Genomic DNA, 24496 nt, shown 5'->3' on the forward strand with positions numbered 1-24496 from the left:
TTAAAAATTCTACTTCACTGCGTACTTTTCATTATACAGAGAGACTTCTAATATAAGGAAATTAAGACACGAAGTAAGAGAGATTTATCAATTTCAATATATTTCATGTAGAAATTGAAATGTGGACCAGATGAGGTACTGATCATATTTCCCTATTTATGATGTGGCATTCAAATTTTTTACTCTCTTAATTTGAATCAGTGATAAGTAAAGTGGTTCGGCTCTGATCAGTGCCATATTAAAAAAAAAAAATTTTAAATAAAAATATGAAGACACTTTTTGTACTAAACATTTTTCAAAGTACGCGTTTCTCTTTTTCAACAAGTATGAATTCAATGAAACATTTTCTCGACAAGATCGATACACAGAAAAGTTCTTTTGTAGTTGAATTCCCTTTGACCGTTTCAAAACTCTTTTTGTGATACACAAAAGACTGTATATAAGTATATCAATGTGTGATTTGAACTAAAGGAAAAAAAATAGCGATGCAAAGATATATAGAGGGATGTATGAGGCGAAGAGAGAGAAAGATTTACTTGGGACCATAAGTTGAGAATGTGGGCGTTTATTCGATATGATAGAGGGGTGGGGGTTAATTGTTGAATTAACCTTAATTATCGGACCCTCCATGCTTCTTCGTTCCTTCCTCTTATGACCTATCCTATATACCTATACACCACTATTCATTATCGTTTACTCCCTGCAGTTAGTTACACGATATTGCTCGACTCACTCTGGCCTTGATACAGTTTTCTTTTTCCTTCTTTTTTTCCTATTTTAAATACAAATTACATGTCCCATTTTCGATTTTTCTCAGAAAAAAAATTCCCCCTGTATTGTAAAAGTTCTTTTTATATTCTACAAAATTTTAGATAATTTTTTTTTTATTAAATCCAACATTGGCTACAATGGTTAAGGCGCTTAGGTTTTGCGAGTCAAGTTATACGTCGGGCGTTAATTGTAATGAAATTGTACTTTTAACTGTTTTATAAAAGAAAAACTTGAAATCATTTTCAAAAATGTCGCAGTCACTCTTTATTTTTTTCCTTTTTTTATACACATATTTAATAAGCATACGACAATATTGAAGTTACTTAATTCTAATTACAGTATATTATTAATAATAATGTCGAGCATTTGTACAATAAATAAAGACTCTAAAGCGATTTAAACACAACGTCACATAGCTCTCTTTACTATTCGATAGTGTCGAGTGTTATTTCTTAATAAATCGATTATTTTAACACTTTGAAATTTTTTTTGTAGTCTCGATTTTTTTGCAAAAATTATTGCAAAAATCATTCGATGATTACAATTTTTATTATGTTAATTATTATATTATTTATATATATAAATTTTGAAAACACAACTGTAGAGTTACAAAATTTGGAGAAAATATATTTCAGTTATTTTAGGCAAAAAAAGTAATTAATAATGAAAAATTAATTAATAATTTTAAAAAATAATAGTTTGTGTAATTAGATGAAATTCAACAAATGCAATTTCTATTAGAGATAGTTTTTAGTCGTATATACGACTTCATTCTTTCTATAAACATTTCCTTAAGAGCATTGAATTGCATTAATTTTTTTCTTTTTTTTTTTTGCTTCTGAATCTAAAAAGATTTTAATCTTTTAAAGTATTGTAAATTTTTAAACTTTAACTTTTTTTACGTTTTAAGGTCATTTACACGAGACCGTAAATTTTATACTTCCATTTTTGCATTCAACAATAAATTATTTAAAATTATGTTAGAGACTGGAGATCAATATTAATATATATCTTTTATACATATAATTAAAAATAAAGTTGAAAAAAGATCACAAATTAAGAACTGAAATTCGTAAACTTATTAGCAGAAAAAAAATCCAAAAAATTTTCATAGTAGCTTCAATTGTAATCTTTTACGTGATTCAAGATCAAAAATTGGATTATATACGTTTTTACTGTTTGCTTTTGAGTAATTTTCTAATTATTTGTGACAATAGTAGAGTTATTTGTCCAGAGAGAATGAATAGATTGTGTATGTATGTGTATATGAGAGAAAAAAATGTTTATAAAAGGAGAGCCGGATGGAAAATATGAAGCAATCAACATGTAAATACAAAGTGCAAATACGAATCTCGCGGAGAGGTAAATTAATTTTTCACGTCATTCTCTCTCTTTCTCTCTCTATGTCTTGTTTACTTTAACGGAAATGAAAATTATTAAATGACATAATTTTTACAAAGGTGTGAAAATTTTTCACTATAGTTCGAATTTTATTAATGTTCTCATATTTAAAAATTTTTTAAATAATTTTTTTTCAACTCAACATGTTTTGGAATTTATTCTAATTAAGATAATCTTTTCAACAAGGGTATATAGTATCAGATTTAAATACGAATTGCCTTATGTATATTAAATTAATTGCAGTTCACCTTCCACATATATAATTGAATTTTGCAAAATTATTATATATTTTTTTGTGCTTGTTTATGAAAGAAAAGGTTATGTTGAAAAAAAATTTATTTGATTCAAATAATCGGTTACTTGAATATTATCAAATAAATATTTCTTTGTATCAAATCATTTTTATTTAATAACTTTTATTTATTTTTAAAAATAATTTGTAAGTAAATAATTATTATAATTATTTATAATATTAATAAGAATAACAAAAATAAAAAAAGTAATAATAATAATTGTTAGGTTAATAATTATTTTTTTTATTTGTAAATTTATCAAAATTCAACAAATTGATAAAAAAAGTGAAACAGAAATAGTTTTGAAATTAGAACGTTTGAATAGACTATGTCTTGTCATTAACAACTTTACCATTGACCTCTATTAAAATTGACCCCAGTCTCCCCCATATACATAGAACATCCGCAAATTCTATTTATATATATATTTTTTATTATAAGGTACGCTTATGTGAGAAGTAAAATTTAAATTTTATGTATCTTCGAAAGGGAAGGAGTCGCTATATATAATTTACGCACACAGTCATACTTAATTATAATTATAATTAATAAAGACGTCTTAAAATTATGCCTTTCTGTACAAAAAGATATATAGTATAAATAAGAACACTTACAATTATGGCCAAGGCCTCCGAAGGAAAACCCATATGTATATATTTATTTATATATTAAATTATTACAAAAATTGTGACTCGAACAGGTTCGCTGGTAGAAAATTTATTATTATATTCACTAACCTATATATTTTTATATTGAAAAAATTTTCTGACTCAATAATTTTTCAATCAACTGTTTCTCTTCAATTCTAAGTTTTTTCTGTTTTATTTTTTGCTATTTTGAATATTACATCTGATATGTTATAAATCCAAAATATTCTCAGTGTAGTCATTGAAAAAAAGGTTTAGGTGAATTTTTTTGTCACTACGTAGTCTTGTAGTTTTTAACCTTTTGAACAAAAAATTTGAATGGCAAAACTAAAAAAAATAAACGACTAACAATGAAAAACTTTGCTTTACGTGAGAAGGAGAAGTTTAAAACTCCACCTTCTCACAAAAAACAATTTTATTTACACATTTTTTAAGTTTCCAGTCAGACTTTTTGTGCGGATGGTGAAAAACTACAAAATTACAATGTCAGAGATACAAATTAAAATCTTACTTTCTGTGTGAAGGAGGCGTTTTTAGTTTTGTCATTTACATTTTTTGTTCAGAAGATTAAAAACTACCACGAAGTTACAAAATAAATTTCTAATTTCCAAATTTGCCTAATCTCAATATATATATATATATTATCAGGTGAGATATTTTACGGAAAGAAAAATGTGAATAAATGAGAAACGCGGCTATGGATTTGTTTCATGGCTTATTGAAGTATTGTTGTGAAAAGTTTTTTGTTTGGATTTCGGAGGAATGCCTCGCAATTAATGGAGCTTATAAGACTACACATCTCGTCTTTTGTCGCCGCGAAAGTATTGAAACTTTTATAGGGCAATTTAAAAAAGTGCCCCAACATCACGAATGGATCGGTGGTTCGATATATAAAACCTCGGGCACGATAAAATAGAGCCCGAAGCTCCGGAAGTGTATTGCTTTTTTTTCTTTATATTTATATAAAGAATGCTTCGTTACTATTAAGATTTGACATTTTTTATTTGATTTTTTTTAAAATCATTAAAAACTTTTTTCGTTTCTTTTAAAAAATTAACATAAATTTTTAATACCTACAATTTTTTTTGTAATATATTTTTTAAATTAACTTGTGTTTATAAATTCCATTGTTAATATATAAAATTCACACCTGAAGAAAAAAAATGTTGTGGGCAAAACTAAAAAAACTATTCTTTGCCTTCTGTGATAAGGTGGAGTTTTAAACTTCTCCTTCTCATATAAAGCAAAGTTTTTTATTTTTATTCCTCTGATTTTTTTAGTTTTGTCTTTTATATTTTTTGTTCAGAAGATAAGTAAGTGTTTTTCTTTAAATTCGATAAATAAGAGGAAAATTAAAACTCTACCTTCTCACAGAAAACAAGATTTTAATTCCTAACCATTCGTAATCAATTTTTAAATTTACAAGCAATAATTTCCAAATTCTAATTACATTTGAACACTGGCGCGTAATTAGTACTATTATTAATATTATTATCGATTTGTATAATATAATAATTCGTATATAATTCTTTGAATTAATGACACTGTTAATTCTTATATATCAAATTGCATATATAAATTTGTGAAAAAATTCCTAAATAGTGTAAAAATGATTTTATGGAATTTCTGCTATTTAGAAAATGAAGAGATCTCAATTTTCGTGACACAAAATGAAATTGTCTATAATAATGATCTCGAGCTTTAATCTCTTTAATTGAGTCCGATTGATGATGACTCAAAACGGAATGAAGTAACTGCGAGAAAGCTGAGTTTAGAATTTAAACAATTTTCACACTTCAATTTATTAATTTTTTTTGAGAAAAAGTAACATTTCGCGCAACCTTTTTCGAAATCACCTAATTTTTTTGTTTTTCTATCCTATATAATAAAAATAAATAAATAAATAAAGGACATTGCACCTTTATACCTAAAGAAGAATGTCTATTCTCATCTTTCATTTACATTCTCACTTTTCGTTTTTTGTCGTGAATCAATTTTCTAAAGAATAAAATTTCTGCAGTCAGGAATAAAAAAAATTAGACAAAAATTTCAGATTAGGAAAATGAGATTCGAATTTTTAAAAATGAATCTCTCTCTGTACTTTTCTACAAATAAAAATGAGACGTATCTATTCGTACAGTGAGAGAAAGAGATGGGTCAATTTTTTTTCCATTTTAAATTCGAATCACGTATAACGTCAAAAGATTGACTGTGTCAAAGATCCCGACGAGTGAATTGTAGGATTTGATTTTGAAATCTCGAGGATCTAAATCATGTCAGAATTGGCTTTTAAATCCCATATCCGCGCGCATAAAGAAAGTATATATATGTATATGACTTTTCATGCACTTCAAATCCCTGACAATTATTCTAAAAGAGGGTAAAGTCGCGAATATTGATTTCAAAAAAATCATTTCAAAAGTCCTCGTTCTACAAGGAAGCAATCAATAATAATAATAATTTGAAAAATTGTAAATTTTATGCTTAAAAAAAGTGAACATTAATGCCAAGTGAAACTTGAAAAAAGGCCGGAAGACGTGATAATTCCCAGCAGGACCAGCCAACCGAGATTTAAGTTACTTCTTTGAATATTAGCACCACCATTGGCGCATGATTTTTTGATTTTTGATAATTTCAATTCACGTCTATTTAATAATTTATGAACACCATTAATGTCATCAATATTTAAAATATGATTTCTTGACATTAATACAGAATAAAGTAATCCAGGATGTTGATCTGTCGATGATGAGCAAAATGTTAAAACCATATGCGTTGCCACTGCTTTCATCACGTAGACTTTGCCGACAAATTGCAGATAATTGTAGTCCACCAACGTACCTGGAACAAAAAAAATAATCTTTTAATTACTTCATGTTTAATTTACTCTTGAAATTCGAGTCAAGGGAAATTGAACCACTAATTACAATTAATATACGAGGATTAAAAATAAATTTTTATCCACACACTTTTATAAAAAGTACAAGTATACTTTAATGAAATTATACTGCATGAAAATTTTAAATACAGAAATTATTATTGGTATCTATAAATACAGTTTATTTGATTGAAATAAAAATTATTTGATACAAATAAATATTATCAATCAGTGTTTGTACATTATACGAAACTTATCATTTTTTTATTAATTCTTTGACATGGAGAGAAAAATGAAAGACGAATCTATATATTATAATTATAGTCTAATTAGTTAATTTTCATGTCAATTTATTTGATATTATCCATAAGAAACTAAAGTGCAGAACCAGATTCAATTAGACTGAAGTAGATTCTAACTTGAATAGGTCTGGTTACATTGACTTATCGGATAAGTAATTCCATTAGACGACTGGTCAATATCACCTGAGCAATCGACAGATACTTTAACCCTCTGGAAACTTCCTTCGCATTATATTTTGTGCTTCAAATGCAAAACATTGATATTATCCTTATAAATAATAATATGTAAATTATTTTTGTCAAAAATTATGCTTCTGCAAAACTATTTAAAATATAATATGCGCCTGAAAAAAATTAAACCAAAAAAATATATTTTTTTTTTTGAGAAAAAATTTGAACTCATCACTAGAATCAGAATTTTAATGAAGCTTCGTAGGTAGATTTCTCGTGTCTACGGGAAATGAAAATTAATATCCTTAATTGCAGAAGCCTTGGAATTTGGCTCTATGCCAAACCACTACAATACCCCCTTGAAACATGAAGGGCTAAAATGAACGAGTCATGCGAATTTCAGTCTCTTGTGATTTACAGCTTTGCTAATAGCTCAAATGACAACAGTTTTACTCATCACAAGTGTTCATGAATAAACTCGAAAGGTTTTTTCTCCCTCCTATATCTCTAGGTGTATCAAGTGAATTAGATATATATATATATATGTTTTTTAATTAGCTGTTTTAATAGTATACTCACATTATTTTGAAAAAATTTTTTCTCGAAATAATTTTTAAAAAATATAATCTTCTTTTCTCAAAAAGTACTCAGTTTAATACTAACTTTTAATTTGACTGTTTGTATGAATCTTTCTTTAAAAAAATAAGTTTTACAACCAATACTAAAATGCTTTTTTAGATACCATATTTAATATGGTGGGTTTTTTAAAAAATTCTAAATTTTCTACAGAAATATATATTTGAAATAAATTGTTTTTTTTAGTAAATTTTTTGATATTACAATGTATAATAAATATAATGAAAAATGTTGAATTAGGTATATTTAAACTATTAATGATAAATATAGAAATATAATTTATATTCACATTTTTAAAATTATGTATTTATTAAATGCAATATTAGCTGAGGGAAAATAATGTTTTTAGTCGCATATGCATATTAATTATTATTTTATGCAGAGATTTTACTCGTATAATTATACACCAAAATTATGTTGAAGTTACAATTATTTAGTCAAATTATTCCATAATAATGCAATTTATATTCATTCTCAGTATTTATAAATTCTCTCATGAAAATCAAAGGGAAATTTTTTATACAATTTTTAAAATGATTATCTATAAAAATTTTCATTATCACCATTTTTTTTAATAAGATTCAAATAACAATTTTATAGCAATTTAAAAATTTATTATTATGATTAATAAAAATAAATAATAATAAGCTACAAGGGTTCCTCAGAAATCTTGTTATTCTTGAAGTACTAATTATGTTTTTAACTGCATTACATAAGTCACTAGAAACTGTGCCTCTGGTACGGCATGATATTTAACCGTCAGACACCAATCAGATCTTGCGGCGAGCCAACCTGAGGAAAAGTCGACATTCCCAATTTATATACCGTGGCCTATACTATGAATAGAATCCAGTTGAGAGAAAATTTCCGGAAACTATGTCGCATCTGTTAATACGACAAATAATTCTCTAAAAGTCATCACAAAGATATTTCATCTCGATTTCCATTGCAATTTTCATTTGAATTGGTGTGAGGAGCAGGGGGAAATGACTCTCACTCTCTCTTTCTCTCTGTCTCTCTCTTCTCAGATTTTAATGCGTCTTTTCATATTCTCATTCGTTTAATTTATCTCATATAGATAAAATTGGAATTAAAAAAATCCAACTTACTGATTCTAAACGAAATTTCTTTTGTAATAATCTCTTTTGTTCAAATTGTAGATTTCGTACTATGAAAAAGAAGGAATTTTTTTTATTATCTTCATTTCACTGATGGCTAATTAATAGAAGATTTTCTGCAAAATATTCACTTAAACTTAATGAGAGTTAGTTAAAAACTGTTTTATTTATTCGTTTTTCATTTTCTCCCGATAGAATAAATAAATTTAATAAAAATACCTTTTTTATGGAATGTTATAATTGTATTTTTTTACATCAAGAAAAATATTCAGAATATGAATTTTCACGTCAACAGATAAAAGTGTAGTTTTTTTTACTCAATTTCCATGAGACGATAACGAGTTTTTATTGGTGATTGCATTTTTTTTTATTTTTTTTATAATATCACGCAGTAATAAATTCTTGATGAAAATGTCTACCTCAACTAATAAATATATATATCGAGAATCGATTCAGATGAGAGAAATAATTTCACTGCGAAATTTTGCGAAAATAATTTTTCTGTGGAAAAACGCATTTCTTGGATTTTTCCATCTATATTTTTTCCCTTATCCTGATATATAAGGACACACTAGGGCTTATTTGCAGATATAGAATGTTTGCAATAGAAGCTGTTATGCGGATAATCGGTGGATCGTAAATTGGCAATCGTTGAGCCGTCAAGCGCGTATTTGACATTGACGAGAAAATACGATGGTGGGTGAGCTTTAATGGACCAAAATCTATATATATATATATATATATATATATATATTTCATTGTTAAGCTCACATATTAAAAATGACTGTACAAATATAGTCACAACTATTTAGTTATATATGTGCAACACATGTCTTTAATATTAATAATGTATAATGATCATTTGTAATTTTTTCCAATCTTTATGGATTAACAATATGTATATTATAAAATATGGATAAAATTTTATTTTTCAATTGTGTAACAACTGCAAGAAAAATGCAACTTTAACATAAATGCAACACAGAATTGTTGAATTCTGCATAAATAAACTTTGCTGCATAATACAAAGAAAAGTTTACTTTTTTGCACAGTTTTTATAACTTTTCTAAAAAGCGTGCAGGAAAGTATACTTCTTTGAACTATTTTATTATTACTTTGCTGCATACTATACTAAAAAGTATACTTTTCTTCGCAGTATTTATTATTTTTCTACACGTTATGCAGAAAAATATACTTTGATAACGGTCAACTAAACAGGCAAAGGGTTAAGTAAATAAGTATATTTTCTATTATTTCTATTAGTGCGAAGAAAATTAATTGATATTAATTTTTTTATCATAGAAACCTAAAGAAATTGTTATTTTAAAAATAATTGAATTGTGCTCAAAATAAAAAATACATAAATACTTAAAAAAAAAAATGCTTTTGCACCGTGGAAAAAAGTAGTTTATAAGCTTCTTTTTTTTACAGGAAGTAGAAGGCGTCTCTGAACGATCGTAACGATTCATTACGTTCGTATCAGAAGGCAAGCAGCAGCAAAGCAACTAAGCCAAAGAATTTTCGTTCTTATATAGAAATGAAATTCGTCCTTTTAATGGTTGCCTTTTAACGTCAACTCAAGTCATTAAATCGTTAGAGGATAATAATTCTCCTTTCAGAATAATAAGTCTTTCATTATATATATATAAGAAAGTTTATGCCATTACACTATATATACGTATCGTCTTTTGTAATAATCATGAGAATTTGTCAGCTGAAATGGAAATCTATCTCAAACTGGATGAAATGTCCGCACATGGGAGAAATTCAATAAATTTATCCCAGGAATAATATTCTCGTTGTTATATAGTTTCTAGTACAGAAGCTCCCTTTACGTTTTGCTCGTTAATCCAATTTAGTCTATGTTCTCTATAAACTTTTGGGGCCTCTGTAATTTCCATTTGATAATGATTATTATTATTATTATCATTATTATTATTATTATTATTAGTAATATTATTAAATAGTGACTGGTACCAGTCAGCTTATGATAATCGCCTTCGGAGAAGCTTATAAGCTTTACTTCTCTCTTTGCCGATTCGTCAATCATCTTCTCTTCATCTCTCTTATCTCTTTAAATTGCAATTGCTTATCGATATTCAATTTAGTAACATTAACTTTCATTAATAAATAAAACATATTTTTGCTAGATTTTTTACGGTTAAGCATTCATTAACAAATTTAATAATTAAAGTGAAACCCACGAATATCGGATTTCAAGGGATCGGGAAAAAAATCCGATGTAAGCGGGAATGCGAATTATGCGGGTACAATATACATGGGATTCATTGTATTGAATTAAGTTTTAATCCTTGAAAAAGCAGTTTATTACCAAGTAATAAAAAAAACTATCTCCTATAATTGAATCAATATTATAGTAAATATATATATTTTTTTATAATGCGCGTTTGCAAAATCGAATTTCACTGGCGAGCGCTACGTGCTCATTAGGGTTACTTCACATTAGGGTAAAAATATTTGAAAACAGAAAATATAAAAAATTACCGACATTGAAATCAACCTTACCGACTGATGGTCAAACAGTTTTTTTTTTGAAAAATGAAAATATAAAAAAATTACTGACACAGAATTCTACCTTACCGACTGATGGTAAAGAAAATTTTGAAAAATGAAAATATATCAATTACCGACACAGAAATCTACCTTACCGACTGATGGTAAATAAATTTTTTGAAAAATGAAAATATAAAAAATTACCGTCATAAAAATCTACCTTACCGACTGATGGTTAAACAGTGTTTTGAAAAATTAAAAAATTACCGATACAGAAATCTACTTTACCGACTTATTGTAAAGCAGTTTTTTGAAAAATGAAAATATAAAAAATTACCAACAAAGAAATCTACCTTACCGACTTACCGAGCTCAGCCGGTTTATGGACAATCGAGTTGTGAATGTATATTTGGATAATCATCACAAATGTTCAAACACATTCTCGATGTCAAACCTCCCGCTTGATATATTTCGATCAGTTATTAATTAATAATTAATGAATAATAATTAAGTTACTCACCATTTTGTTTAATGTTTGTCGTCCAAAATCCTGCACGTTTTAAATCAACATTAAAGTGATAGGCAACATCGCCAGCCTCTTCGCTCCAGAATAATTTCAGTGAATGTGGATCAGTTGATTTTATTCTAATAATTGGACATGTATTGCTTTCCGTAACGCGATATTCATTTTGATGTGTGCTGTCTTTCTGCATATGCTCCAAAATTTCCACAACGTACCACTTACCCATTATCTGTAAAAGGGAAAATACCCAATCAGAATTAATTTATATTTGACGGGCGTGAAGACCGCAAGAAACTTCGATACCGAGATAAGCTTAAGATAAATTGCCCTTTCCCAGCTGGGATACCCCTAACTTACTCCCCTTCTTCATCCCACAAATGAAAATCCATTTTACTTAACAATATTAATGGCGCACAAGCAATCAAAGTCACAATTTATTTAATGAAATGCTTTTAATTATATTATATGCTCATTAGAATTTTCAATACATAAATTGCATTTTTAAGGTATGGATGAATTTTATTCAAATTTTAAATGGCCTAATAATAAATTAGGTTAATTAAGTCTAATTTTTACACGGCCTTATCTTTATTGGACCTATATTTTATCTGGCCTAATTCTTATGTAACATAATTTCTAGTTGACCTAATTGTCATTTGGCCTAATCCAAATGTAAGACAATTTTTATTAGGCTAAATAAGAATTTGAGTAAATAAAGATTAGGTACATTAAGAATTATGAAAAATGAAAATTAGGTTAAATAAAGACTAGGTCATATAAAAATTAGGCTATATGAAGAATAGTCTAAATGATAATCAAGTTAAAAAAAGATTAGGCCAAATAAGAATTAAGTTTTAAAAAAAGATTGGAACAAATTAGAATATCATTTTGTTGATTTAAACAAAATTTTTCATTATCTTCAATCGGTAAAACAGTTTTGTTTTAGTTAAATCAGTACTAATTTTACTGGTTTTCAATGTGAAATATAACTGAATTTCAATAACAATTGTAGACTGAAATGCTTTAGTTGGAAAATTCCACTATTTTCATCATATTGAAATCTCACCGATTTGAAAACAAAAAAAACATCCAAAACTCTTGTACGTATAATTGTATTAGTATAGGTAAAAATCACTCTCCTGTTATTGCGCTGGTGATAAAAAATGCAATTAACTAATCCAATTTGAATTTATATAATTATTTGTCAATTCACCAGATGTATCCGACACAGGTGAAGTGAATTTTTCGCAATTTCACAACATTGAATTCGTGCCTTTAATAAATACGATGCGATATGGTCACGGGAAATACAATTCTAAAATTGTTATACGCGCTTGACATTCGGCGGCCCAATTTGCCCTGTTCATTACTTTAATTGGTGACCGTCATGGACCAAAATTACGATTCTCTACATTTGGTCGCTTCGCAGCTTCTCTCTCTCTTTCTCTCTCTTTCGACTATATCTAGCGTGTCCGTTTTCAAAAGCACGGGTCCCGGAAAATGTACATATATCTCAAAATGCGATTACACAAGTTGCTATAATACGAGAGAAGTTGGGCATGTGTGTGTAAATGCATACGATTATTATTCCACGCGAGTTACAAAATAGCCCACGTTGGTCGTTAGATTCTACACTCTCGCTCGTCATTAACGCTAAAATGTCCTTTTCCTCTGTGCACGATAAAGAGAATCTCTTTTCTCATATTACCAAAAGTGAATGACTCAAAAATTCTCATATATGTGAAAAAGTTGGCAATATAATTTTCCTACATATATGTATATATGTCGTAGCCTCTTAGTGAAATCTGACATTTCATGAAGCGCAAGCACATTGTGAAATAAATATTTATTTCACTATGTGTCTAAAATTTTTAGACATTTCATGAAATGCAACGGTTAATTATGCATTTAGTGTAATGGTATAAAATTACACAGAAAATTAAAAGGCATTAAAATAAGCTGCAACGCTTATTATTTTAAACCAATTTTGCTTGTTTAATCCATTTTGGTATTAAAATAAGCAAAATTGGATTAAGATAATAAGCTTTGGAGCTTATTTTAATACCTTATAATTTTCTGTGTACACAATGTGTCTAATATTTTAAAGCATTTCATGAAATGACTAAGTCTCATTATGCTGCGATCATGAAAAGAGACAAATTTCGTGTTTGATTAATAAGAAATAATAAGTTTTTAAATGCAATAATATTTATCAATAAAAGATTAAAAAGGAATTTGATAAAGAAATACTTTATTTAAGTTTATTTGGTTTAATTGAAGATAAAACATTTCTTTTGTTATTTATTTGTGCAGGAGAGACTGTAAGCTTACCACAACCTTACCATGTAAACTTACCACGACCTTACTGTGTAAGCTGACACCTTAGCTAGACGATAAAAATTTTTTTTTTATATTTTTTAAAATCCTTTGGTCAGATTGGAGATATTAATATGATAAATGAGCCTACCAAATTTTATCTAAATCCATTAAAACCTGTTAAAGTTATCGTCTAAACAAAAAAAGGATCCACACACACACACACATATACATACATCCGGACAATTGATCAGGATCTCATATAACATTTTTCTATATAGAAAAAAATTTGTTTCCGCCACTTTAAAAATTTGTATAAACGAAAGGACTACAAAGCTACCTCCACGAGGAAGCAAAATTTAATAAAGTTATAGTCATAATAAACGTTTCACGCAGTAATATTGGAGATAAAACATGTATATATGTATATCAATGAAAAAGACAGTTATTGAAGAATATTTTGATAATGGACAATTTTAACACTTGAATGTGTAAGCTGAATAGGAAATTTTCAATCCTAATAAATGTGTGATTTCAACATGTAGTTGTGAGAAAAGAGAGAGAAAAAAATAAATGAAATGTTTCAATTGCAGCAAAGAATCTTTTGTAAAATTCCAATGTTGAATGAAAACGATTGGAATTGGCGCTTTTTTGCATGCGCTCAATTTAATGAATATATACATATACACAAGAAAAAGTATTCCACAGACATGATTTATATTTACAAAAAAAAGTTGTTTTTTTAAACTGTGAAACATTGAAAATATATCGAAAACAGAGAGAAATGCGATAAAAGAATTTTTTAATATAAAATGTAATGTCTCGCTGGAAATACACTTATTAGTGAAATCTGTCTGCCCGTATAAGAGAAAATCTAACTTTCCGCAGTTTAATTAAATTCCTTATCAATTTTCCTTCGTGTCAACATGCCGCATGTTAAATCTTAATAAAAAATCTCGAAACTTTATATTTAGTCACACCCGAAGCAGTATAAAACGAAAAAATAAATAATGTATACAAGTTAAAAATTTGGTGGTGAAAAAAGAAATTAGTTTTTTTTTGTAATGTAAGGTAAATCCCACTGAAGTTGTCCGGGTATAAAAGCAAATAACGTACAAAATCTGCACGAGCTTTTTGTATATACATATGTAAGGATCGTGAAAGGGACAGGAAAGATCTTTCAACCCAAGCCCGGTTGGACTTAAAAAAACATTGAAGAAAGACACGCAAAAAACTAGAAAAGAAGAAGATATTCTCTATGAAAAGAAGACATTGCAAACCCCGTTTATCTCTACGGTAGTCTTTTTTATATTTAAATCAATATCTTACTCGGTGGCGTCTAGTTTTTCTATATACTCCACGCTCTTCCATCGAAATTTCCTGAGGTTACTCACACCGTGAATATTGACCTTATCGCCCACAAACCTCTCACCCTCAAATCATACATATAATCTTTTTATTCTCAACACTTTATAAAAAATATATAATATAATAAAGTACATTTTATTATTTTCATTTTCATTTTAAAGAATTTTATTAGACATAATAATAATAATATATAATTAGTAAATTATAATGAATATTTCATAATTATTTTTTAGGCTTATTATTATTTTTCCAATTAGCATAAAAAAAATAAAAAAATATTTAAATAGATAATAGTGGAAATTTTTCTTGAACTGCATTTTTATTGTCACTTTTTTAAATAAAATAATTGTTTTATTATTTTATTAAATTTGCATTATTTTTGAAATATTTAAAGCTGATTTTCATTTAAGGATTTACTAATTTGAATTTTCATGTACCTATTACAAATTGAACAAATCATTTCAATACACAGTGAATTGCAATGTGTCGAATTTCAGAAGCTAATGCATCAAACGATGAAAATTATATAGAAACTGCATACGCGGGACTTCTAATTTAATTTATTTAATTAAACGATAATTACACGCCGATTCCAATAACTTTGGCAAATTTGAGTTCTCATTTATTTAAAGTATTATAAATATGTTTTCCAATTAATACAATATTAATTAAATAGGCATATGTTTCAAATATTTTCTGCACATTTTTGCTTAAAAAAGAGTTAATAAAAACGATTTTTAAGATTAATTTATTTATATTTATAAATGTCATTTTTAAATTCAATTTAATTTTCATACCCCCATAAAAATAAATAATGTAAATTTCTCAACTCAACAAAAATTGTTTAAATTTATAGCGACAGTTTTTGCAATTTATTCGTGCAATGTTTTATCATGAAAAATGAAATTAATTAACGAAAATTCAGACATTCAATCTTCATTAAAAAAGCAATAAATAAAATTAAATTTGACATTCTTTTTTGATAAAAATATAAATTTTTCAATATTATTTATTTAAACAATCTGAAACTAATAAAAATTCATGATTCACTTGATTACAAAATCAAGAAAAAACATTTCACAATTTGGCAAGTTTTTTTTAAAAAAGGAGTTAAAAATTTTTTCAATTTTCAATTTTTCTCTTTAACAAAATATTAAGGAAATGTTTTTAAATTTAAATTTAATTAAGCCAGATTTAATTAAAAAGAAACTTGCCAACTTTAAATGTTTTTTCGAATTGATTTTTCTTGATCCTGTAATCAATTCGAAAAGCATTCAAAGTTGTAATGTTTCTTTTTAATTAAATCTGGGCTTAAAGGAATGTTTGCAACATAATTTAATTCTTTTAAAAAAACAAAAATTCTTTTTTTTTATTTTTGAAAAGTTTTACAATTTTTTTTTATTTGACATTTTTATAGAATGACATAATAAAGCATTTTATTTTTAAATATTGTTTTAAATTAATTTTTATTCCCAAGTCTACATTCTCTTTTATTTCCATTGCTTTAAATTTTCACTCTTATTTTTTCTTTCATTTTTACATTTTTAATTTCACTTTAACTAATTTCTATAATCAGTTGAAGTGAAAGTGAAAGTTAGAATCAAGTTCCAAGCAATTTACATTCAGAAGTTTGATTTTATTCATACAGACAAGCTAAATTGCGAAAATAAGTTAAAAAGATTGCGAAAGTTTTAATTAAAATTTCATTTAGCCGTCAATATGTTGTGTAGTTTTTTTTTAATTCCCTTTTGATGAAAAAGATTTTAATATTGACAATATCTATTTTTAGAGCTTTATACGAAACAAAAAGCGTCAATAATCCTTCATATTAAAAAAAGAAGAAAAAAAAGTGAATTATATCGGCTGGGGTTGGAAATGCGCGCCGTTTAAATCGTTTTGGTACGGGAAAAATATGGTGCCTCACATACATTCTCTCTGTCATTTAGATTTTTAATTTGAGAATTTTTACAGTCACGTATTCGGCCAAGCGTCATTTCAATGTTTTGCCCTTTGAGTTGCCCTATACTGGAAATTCGTGGAGGCATGCAAATGCAGCGCATAAGTTAGCATAAATAAAGCCGTTCTAGCATACAAGCAGCAGTCAAAGTTGGGGGTGTGCAGCAGTGGCGGCGGTTCAACTCACGCTGTCTACGCAAGTTCTACCTTATTATGCGCCTTTCCCAGATGAGCTTAGGAATAATTGTGAACTACATTTGTTTTAGAAATAGCTTCAAACTCCCAAATATCATCATGTAATATGCTTTCAGAGGAAAGAGAGTGAGAGAGAGGGGACGATTTTGCTTTTAGAGCAAGCAACATTACCAAAAGCAATATTATCCTTTCGCAATATATATATATTACTTTTATAACTTTATTTCTAAATTTCAAATTTTATATTAAATAGCGCACTCAAAGATTATTACATTGCCAGAGGATAGTACCCTATATTAAATAAATCTAGTTGAGGATTGTAGAAATGAAAAAAAATTAATGTAAAAAAATATTTAAAACATAGAAAAATATTCTAATTTGTATTCAAAGTTTATTCAAAGTAACATTCAAAATGGAATTAGTAGAAGTGAAAGTGAAAATGAAATTGAAAATTGGAATCAGTCAAAGTGGAAGTGAATAAAAAACTATGAAAGACTTTTCTAAAAAAAATAATTCCATAAAAATTTCAATTTATCTTTTATTGTTTTCAAAAAAAAGTAAAATACAAAATCCTGTCATCACATACCATGAAAAAAAATGTAAATTTTATTCATTTTCAATTTTCTGTTATCGTTATGTTTTTACACGCTTTGAGTGAAGTTTATTGAATCATAAAATGAACAGTATAAAGCAGATTTTATGGATGATAAAAGTGATGTAAAATATTATATTTATTATAAAAAAGAAATTACTGAAATATAAATAGGTATTTGGATTTTTCAAAGGATGCAATTAATTTACGAGTTTAATTTAATTTTATATATATATATATATATATATATGTTGTTAAAGAAAATATCTTTTTAACTTTACACTCGATAGATAAGTTATAAAAAAAAGAAAAAAATTTCTTGTACTTTTTTTTATTATATAAAATATAAAAGTCGGTTGACATAAAAAAAAGATTTCTACATTTCTTTTATACATATATACAAGATAAATAGTAGTTGACCTGCTCCAATATTTGATAAAAGTTATATCCCAGACATTGAAAAGATTATTGAAAAAAACCATTTTTGGTTTTTTACAAGTAACAATAGACTCGATAATAATTTTGTTATTAAATAACAGAAATATCCTACATAAACAAAAATTGATTATTGATGATATTAAAAAAATCAAATTGAGAAGAAAAATAAATCATTTCTTCATTCGTTTTTTGTTATTGAAATGTGAAAATGCATTTTGCAAAAAAGGAAAAAAAACAAATTTCGTTCACGTGCTTGATCAAACGTGAATATGGCTAAGTTTACGTTGAACCTATGGCTTCGTTACTTAACGTCATAGGGTTCCGACTATATGTGCATGGGGATTGTTGAGCTATATAGAATTTCCTGAAGTTGTACGAAGTTAATCCCAAGTTCACTGTTCAGCTTTAACGGGTCCCCATTTCTGTTCAGCTAGTGCATTTGCCCACAAAAAAAGAAAGAAAAAAAAGAGAATAAAGTCGATTCCCGGCAATTGGCTCAATTCAATTAGTAATTGGAAATAAATAAATTGAACCTCCATCTTTAATGTTTCACTACAATCTTGATCTGACGAAAAAAATTTTTTTTTCTTGCTCTATACTTTTTAATTTAGAAATAATAAATTATTAATTATTATATTAATTATTTATATTAATATAATTAAATTATGTAATAATTAACAAAATAATAAAAAAAAATATTTAAATTAAATTGTTATAACAGTAAAAGTAAAGTAAAAAAAATTTCGTCACCTGCAAAGAAAATAATTAGGAAATATAAAGGGTAATTATAAAATTTTGAGATTTTGAGAAAATATGTGTCTAGACTGAGATTTAAAGTGAAACCTGAAGAATTAGAGAGACAGATTCGTCAATCTTATAATCGGGTTAAAAGACCCCCTTGAGGATCATGAAACCCTAAAGCCTATTTGGACTTGAACTCGCGGAGATTTTAGAGAAGGCATACAAATACAACGTTTGTTGATGGAAAAATACACGAATACTTAACGACTACTTAGTATTGATTTCTTTCTATGACTTTCGGATGAATTATACTATTGAACTTGATTTTAAAGTCAATGTTGACATCGATCTTAAGGTATTTCTCCGGCAAATCGATTTTCGCTAGAATTTTTTTAAACTCTGGGAAAATGTTCCTTTTTATGTACTTTATAAGTGGTGAAAAACCCAGTACCCCTTGCCATGCTAAAAACTGAGAAATCTGTGTTCAAAGTTGCACCAGTTAACATGGGATTCCTAATCTGAACATGCAAAACTCATACATTTTATTGAATTATTCAAAAAGTTTTCGATAAATTTTTTTTAAAAACGAGTATATTGTAGAATGGAATTGATAGAATAATATAAAAAAAGTTTTAGTATACTGAGAAAATGTTTTGTATAAAGTTTACTCAAAAAGTTGGGTAAAATGGCTACACATGCGCTTTTGAACAAAGTTTCATCAACTGTAGTTCAAAATAAATTTTTAGTAGGTGAAAATAAAATTGATGAATTTTTAAAATAAACTTGATGAAATTTCAGCAACACTTTGAAAATAATACTACTAGTAAATCAGTTTATGATCAAATGCATTCTCTATAGTTTAGTCCGTTTAGTCTAACATTTGTTGTTTGAACACACTTTAAGAAATATATTTTAATAAACATACAGGAGAATTTTAAATATTAGAAAAATGCCCATGTGTAGCCATTTTTCCCAACTTTTGACTATACTTTAAACATATCGTTTTCTCAGTGTAGGGGTATCCATGCTAATTTTTGAATTAGAACGTTTTGAAGTAGAAAAGTTAGGTTATTTATAGATTTTTCAAGAGAGTCAAGTATATTACTCGCTTGAGAATGAGAGAGAAAACACGTCAGTGAAGTGAGCTGTTGCTTAGTATAAACTAGTCGCAAGGAACTGAGCACCACTGGAGCCGGAGATATACCTTAATACACATTTTCAAGACTATTTTTTTATCAGTGTTTTTGTTTCCAAATCTCTTTTTTATCGACAAAAAATTCTTTTTTAATAAATCGTCATTTCTATTTTATACAAGACTGAATCTCACAATTATAATATTTTTCCTAATAGTTTTTTAAAAACAATTACCTTATTATTCGTTTTTTTAAAGAAAATGACGGTAGCATAAATTTGAATAATTACTCGGAACAGTTGTGTTGATCTCTCAATTAAATTTTTCTCCTCGGGAAAAGAGAAAGTTGGAAAATCTGCTCGGAGATTAGCATTTAAACTCGTGGAAGTTTCCGAGAGAGTAAAGCAAGAGAGAGAACCGCCATTAGCTTCTCGTGGCATTATTGTATTTTGTATTTAACTGAACTTTGATCGCTGTTTCGTGCGCACAAAGTTCGAGGGACGAGAATGTAAAGTTTTCAAGAAAATAACTTTTTTGAAAACACCACGCGAGTATAAACGTTTTAACTCCTTTGAAAGACATATATCGTTTTTTTTGTGTGTGGTTTCAAACTCCCCTGTTGCTCGTTCTTATTTTTAATTACTGTCATTTTACTTCTCAAACCCTTATAATATTATACTTGTCCTTAATTTCCCTCATCTAGTGATGCATACACAGTAGCTTTACAGCCTGCTCTTCTCTCGCAAAACTTTGTAATACCCCAAGAGAGTATAGAGTTATTTCGTTCACGTATAAGTAGAACAAGTTGTGTAAAGTTGTTTCTTCAAAGATAAAACCTAATCGTCTTTAAAAATTGTCTCCTTTTAAGATTTTCTAAAGGATTTATTTTAAACTCCAATTTACTGCCACAAGGTTTTAGTTTCGTTTTTTAACTCCTTTTTCTAATTACGATTTTATCATACAATGGTATTTAGAAAATTACACTATTTTGTGCGAAAATTTATAAAAAAGAAAAATTAATGAGACTTTTTGGTTTAAAATTGACAAAAAATGTAAAAAAAAGTTGTCAAAAACGAATTATGTATTCCAATAATACTCTTTTTACAATAAAATTTTTAAAAAGTTTGTTATTTCAGTTCTAAACGATAAAGTTTCCTTAAGCTTTAAACTGCTAGGTGCTAAAAAATTATACGCTAAGTGTTTTCCTGGTCTGTCAGACAACTATTTTTTTTACGTTTTTCTAGTGATTTTAATGTACGTATTATTACGTACGTATTAACTATCGGTGTTTTTTTATTTTGAAATAATTCATGTCTGACAATTAACGGCGTTTTAAGAAATCTGATGAGTAAAAATTTGTTTAAGAAGAAATTCTATCAAATTCTAATTCGAAAAATGAAAATTCGTCTAAAAAATAATTATATCTAATAAAATTGTTTAAAATGAAAATTCTAAATAATGATTTTTATAGAATGCGCCCCGAAAAATGTTTCGATATAGTGGTTTAGAGGTTAATCAATATTCTTTTAGACTCACAGAGACATTTGAAAGAAAATAGAAAAATTCTGCAGCAATCATGAAAATGAATATATTTATGTAAATGCATAGTGATATCATAATTTTCGACTTAAGCGAACTGGAATATCGCGCGCTCTGATTTGAAATTCTGTTGAGTCTACTTTGTGAGGTTCGACAAGTCCCTTCTACAAGTTCAGCGTATACACGATAAGCACATTAAGCCATCGATATTCGATATAGTATAGAGAGTGCATACAGGCATTATGTACACGCGTAATCCTTCACACGCACGACCAGCTATTTTGTATACCGATTTTGCCAGGAAGTTTCAAATGGCTTCTTCTGCATCAGAGCAATATTGCATATATATACATATAGACAGACATATATGCAAACTGAAATGGAAAATATTTCCTCCATTCATATATATATATATATATATATATCATGTAAATCCTTCATTGCAAACGGATCATATTAATTCGTACATTTTTGTGCACAAAATTACATTAAACTTATATATCTTTATACACTGAAAAAAAATTTGTGTTTGCAACATTTTTCTATAATATTTATTTGTTATTATGTTTAGTTCCCCTATTTTATTTATTGATTTAATAATAAGAAGTGCAAAGAAAAATAAATAATTTTATAGAAATCTATAAATTTTTTATAATCTATAAATTCTGCCAAATGCTAATCTAAAGAAATGAAAATTCTTCTAAAAGAAAATTCTATCTAATGAAATTATTTTAACTTTCAGAAAAAAGAAGTTAAACAAATTTTCATTTCTCAACTTTTTAGAATTGTGAAAAGTTTGCATTTTTCTGTTATTGAATGAAATAATAATCTCATGCGGCAAAATATGAGAAATGTGTTATGAGAATAATTATTTTCCATATCCAAACCACAAACAACATCTATTATAATTATATATATACATCCTATTTATTTTACTTTCATTTACCAACAGCCACATAGAATAGCATTGAGTTTCCCGCATTTCTTCCACAGATATTAAAGCTCCATACGATATAATACCGTAAAATATGTATAGAATAGTGTTTGAATTTTCATTTATTTTATAGCCAATCCAACATGTTTGAAAAGTCAAAATTTCGTTCAATGTTAAATTTTAATTGAATAAACAATTAAATTTTTTGTTTTATATGCAATTGTTTTCTTTGCTTTCGAGTTTTCAATATAGAGAAAGAGATTGCATTGTAATGCAGATAACTTACAACTGAATTAACTAAAATTAAAACAATTTTGCATATTTTATTTCTTTGTAAAATTATAGCAATAATTTTTAAAAAATTTATTTTTTTGTATGTGATTTATTATTCCTCATTTTGCAAACAATACAACAAATTTTGTAATTTAAACAGAATATATCTTTTGTTTATATTAAAAAATATTCCACTTTCTACAATTAAATAAAAGAAAAAATTTACTATATTGGAATTTATCCTTAAGATGTTATATAAATTGTAAATATATAAGTTTCAGAATTTGTTTGTTTTTCGTATGTTTATAAGGATGGAAATAAAATAATGAATTTGCTTCGATACGAGAAGGAATTCCTTAGTATAGAACAATAGAGCTAATAAACGAGCTCACCCCAACGGCCTTCACCCAAGGAGATTATATTCACCACGTTATGAGGGATAATTTCGAGTTTGCGTACAAGGAAATAGGTCAGGATAAGGAATGTTTCTTAATGTGACATCGAAAACATGGAAAATTTCATAAAGATATATATATATACAAACTATAAATTAAGATAAACTTTATACAACAACGAAATCCACTAAATTTAATTTGAGCTTTTCACTTTAGTTTAAAAAAAAACTTTCTCAGATCCAAAATATTTGATTCCGTAATATCAAGCGAGAAAAAAAGAAAATTTTTTGATGATATTGTTTAAAACTTTGTTTGTAAAAGTGACAGTAATGTCAGAGAGTATATAATATGCGAAGATGTATGTGTGTATGTATGTATTTTTATTTTCTCATCGCTTAATAATCTAATCATATATAAAACCGACTAGATAAGTGCTTCTTCTTTTTATATTCATCTACGTGCATGATTTTCGTTAGTCGCTCGCGCAGACGCAGAATCATTGTACGCGGGCACTTTCACTTTCACATTCTCTCAATTATTCCTGCGACGACTAAGCGTAAGCAGATTCATAAGTTTAAACTGCGTTTCGAGATTGTTAGATTTAATATTTGACAAAATTTATAATTACAGCTTTTTGAATTCGTGATTTTTTAATTTATCAAGTAATATAGTGAGTATCTGATTAGGTAGAAGTTTATTATAGTGAATTACATGGACTCGCGGAACATTTTTTTTATTTATACAAGTGGTGGTCGGCAGGAGATTAGAATATCCTAGAGATACAATTGCCATACTATTTGGGAATGAGACATTAATGGAGGAAGAAACATTTTGAACGTTGGCCTAATTGACGAAGTCTTCGTTTACAACAAACAAAAAAAAACATAAATATATTCGAGCCATGGTAACACCACCACCAGTGTATGCCGAGTATAAGTTTGGATCAAACACTTGTTTAATCCACTCTTGTGTTTCAGCTGCAAAGTGTACTAGTAAAGTAAAAATCTAACTTGTGAGTTTAAAATTTTCAAGGCAAAAGTCCTTTGAAAGCATGAACACGGTCTAAGAAATATGTTGGTATAGTAAATCTATTTGCATGAATATAGTGTTCTTCACGGTTTACAAAACTTTAGCTCTAAAAGTTTTGTTCTCGCCTCATTTTTTTGTGACAAAAAAGAAAACAGCGAGTGCAAAATAATGTTATAGAAGAAAATTTTTCCTAGCGCTGATATAAGAATTTATTTTCAAATCAAATTTCACTACTTCTCGTTATTATATAATATACTCTAGAAACAATGCGCGAGAAAACTCAATTAAAAGTTGTATTTCTTATAAGAATATTGTCAATGGAAATTTGTTTTAA

The 24496-nt window shown here is 27.2% G+C and overlaps 1 protein-coding gene across 4 annotated transcripts in view; it reads right to left on the reverse strand.

Moving 5' to 3' along the window:
* Nucleotides 1-1007: 1007 nt before the first annotated feature.
* The window catches only part of LOC127283417 (uncharacterized), a 69066-nt gene continuing 45577 nt past the window's right edge, over nt 1008-24496 (reverse strand). For all 4 annotated transcript variants that reach the window (XM_051308271.1, XM_051308272.1, XM_051308269.1 and 1 more), the window contains 2 exons: nt 11252-11483; nt 1008-5953 (listed from right to left, as the gene is read on the reverse strand). In XM_051308271.1, coding sequence (XP_051164228.1) covers nt 5613-5953; nt 11252-11480 — 570 coding nt within the window. In that variant the 5' untranslated portion in view covers nt 11481-11483 and the 3' untranslated portion in view covers nt 1008-5612. The remainder of the gene's footprint in view (nt 5954-11251; nt 11484-24496) is intronic.

This window comes from Leptopilina boulardi, unplaced genomic scaffold (assembly GCF_019393585.1).
Source record: "Leptopilina boulardi isolate dan_hultmark-lab unplaced genomic scaffold, ZJU_Lbou_2.1 LbouV2_31, whole genome shotgun sequence".
In the NCBI taxonomy this organism is placed as follows: Eukaryota; Metazoa; Arthropoda; class Insecta; order Hymenoptera; family Figitidae; genus Leptopilina; species Leptopilina boulardi.